The sequence below is a fragment of the Bison bison genome, unplaced genomic scaffold (assembly GCF_000754665.1).
Source record: "Bison bison bison isolate TAMUID 2011002044 unplaced genomic scaffold, Bison_UMD1.0 scf7180017864266, whole genome shotgun sequence".
Classification (NCBI taxonomy): Eukaryota; Metazoa; Chordata; class Mammalia; order Artiodactyla; family Bovidae; genus Bison; species Bison bison.
The window spans coordinates 610,401-613,067 of NW_011494838.1; the positions used below are offsets into that span (position 1 = coordinate 610,401).

Consider the following 2,667-nt stretch of genomic DNA (forward strand, 5'->3'; position numbering starts at 1 on the left):
TACTCTGGACACGGCGGACTCTTCTGAAGCCAGGATACCATTAAGCACCCTCAACTGGTAATTCTCAAAAACACACAGTGAGGCTTGCTGCCAGGTGCAACAAGTTTAAAATCTGACTTCACGTGACGTGACATTTTTTAAGTCAATTTTTAAAATGTTCCATACAGAAGTTTAAGAGATCAAGAAGTGACTGGAAAAAACGTCAGGTTAGAAGCTCCAGAGATGTATCGAGGAAGTTCTGTGCACACGAACTCAGTCGTGTCCAATTCTTTGTGAGCCCAAGGACTGCAGCCCAGCAGGCTTCTCTGTCTGTGGAGTTTTCCAGGCAAGAATACTGGAGTGGGTTGCTATTTTCTACTCCAGGAAGTTCTATTCACTTCTATAACTAATGTCAAAATTCAGTAAATAGTTTCTCTACTGAGTTTGTTCAGTTCAGTTCAGTCGCTCAGTCGTGTCCGACTCTTTGCGACCCCATGAATTGCAGCACGCCAGGCCTCTCTGTCCTGGAGAGGGCAATGGCACCCCACTCCAGTACTCTTGCCTGGAAAACCCCATGGACAGAGGAGCCTGGTAGGCTGTAGTCCATGGGGTCGATAAGAGTCTGACGAGACTGAGCGACTTCACTTTCACTTTTCACTTTCATGCACTGGAGAAGGAAATGGCAGCCCACTCAGTTTTTCCCTGGAGAATCCCAGGGACAAGGGAGCCTGGTGGGCTGCCGTCTATGGGGTCACACAGAGTCGGACACAACTGAAGTGACTTAGCAGCAGCAGGCCTCCCTGACCATCACCAACTCCCGGAGTTTGTAACTACCTGTAAAAACTTTATCTGGATTCAAAACGTAATTTCATAATCTGTCAAAGTGTCACCTTTTGAACTTCTAAATATAAATACTTCCATATGAACAAATACTATTTTTTGAAATTTGAAAAGTATATTTCAGTTCAGTTGCTCAGTAGTGTCCGACTCTGCAACCCCATGAATTGAAGCACACCAGGCCTCCCTGTCCATCACCAACTCCCGGAGCGTGCTCAAACTCATGTCCATCCAGCCATGTTTCAGTTAACTTGTTAAAATTATGGTAACCATGCACAAACCTTCTCAAACCCAAACCAGGAGCCACCAGCATCGTCCCTATTTGAGGGCTGTGCTTAGACAGGGGGCCCTCTGCTCAGTGGTCAGCCTCCAGCTGCAGCTCCAGACGGGACAGGACCCACGACCTCCCACACACAAGTCTGTTCACAGGGGAACAGCGTGCCTGCTCCAGTGGCCCTGAGAGCGCCCGCCCAGGGCACCGAAGGGCACAAAGAGGGGCAGCACAGAGACAGTCAGCGTCTGTATTTGCCACAGAAACTGTTTACTTGTAACTGTCCTTCCTGAAAGCAACACCAGGGGCTCATCTAACCACCGCCTCCATGGACCCCCACGTCTCCAACTGGACGGAAGGCAGGTGGCCCCTCGTGTTCTGTCCAGTGGCCACACCCAGAGAGGCTACCACCAAGCAGACAGACCAGGGTGAGCGGGGTGGTGGGTCTGCCCAGGCGTGGGTGGCACTGCCCCTCGCTCAGACCCTGTCTCCAGGCAGACGGGGCATCTGATAGCTCACACCAGGCACGGGGGGCTGTGGACACATGGCCTCGGGAGGGCCCTGCACTGCTGTTTGTCCAGTTTAACTGGAGAGACCAGTGCCCCTCAGGCCCGGTGTGCGCCCAGGGCGTAGTAGGCTGCATCTGTCCTCACAGCGTGTCTGCGTGTGTGTGTTCCGGGGGCTGAGAAGACGCCTGTATGGACAGCAGGCTGCTCGGAGCCAGAGCGGAGCAGTCACTCCTCCTTGGGCCGCGCCCGCGCCCTCCGCTGTTCCCGTAAGCTCCGCAGGTCAGTCATCACCGCCAGGGTCTTGCGCACCCAAAGAACCTGGAAAGAACCATGCGGACGTGGTCAGAACTGGACCTACGTCAGCGGAGGAGGACAGCGCGGGGAGCCTGTGAGGCACCTACCACGATGACCAGGGCGTTGAGCAGCAGAGGCGCAGAGAACACAAGGGAGATGAACATGCCCCTCGAGTCGAAATACTGGTGTTTGGAGAACAATCTGTTTTAAGAAGGATTTACAGGTCACCTGCTGTCACAAACGACATTCCTATCTCTATCTCTAGATAGACTTTCTCTATCTCACAGTGTCTTAGCAAGCCCACCCCTCACTGGGGGCAGGACGGCCCCCCCAGGACTGCCAGGACCCCCACTCCCACACACCCGGGACCCCAGCAGGAGCCGCTGAGCACAGGAGGACAAGGTGGTCAGATTCACCACTGCAATGGGGAGAGCTCACAGTCCCACGTCAGATGCGACCTTCCTGACCCTGCGGAGGGACAACCCCGGCCCCTCTGGAGGGCTGAGAGCAGCGGCCTACACCCAAGGCCTCCGGGGTGGGCAACGTGCGCAGGGCCTCCCGGGGGCAGGGGGCGGGGCAGCGTGGCCAAACCAGGCTGCCCTCCAGGGTCTCAGGGACGACGGACACTCAGGTCAGACTGAGTCACGCAGCGCAGCTCTGGGTCACAGGGCACAGAGCCCTGCAGGGCGGGGCCCAGGCCACTGAGGGCTGGGCGGGAGGCGTGCGTCCTGATCAGAAACAGGAGGCAAAGTGGAATGGGACCCGTGTGGGCAGAGG

The 2,667-nt window shown here is 55.7% G+C and overlaps 1 protein-coding gene across 1 annotated transcript in view; it reads right to left on the reverse strand.

Annotated features, from left to right (window-relative positions):
• Positions 1 to 1,391: 1,391 nt before the first annotated feature.
• TMEM18 (transmembrane protein 18) overlaps positions 1,392 to 2,667 on the reverse strand; it is a gene marked incomplete at its 5' end in the record, with an annotated part of 4,380 nt that continues 3,104 nt past the window's right edge. Inside the window, 2 exons of the mRNA XM_010848437.1 lie at positions 1,392 to 1,914; positions 1,998 to 2,091. Coding sequence (XP_010846739.1) covers positions 1,822 to 1,914; positions 1,998 to 2,091 — 187 coding nt within the window. The remainder of the gene's footprint in view (positions 1,915 to 1,997; positions 2,092 to 2,667) is intronic.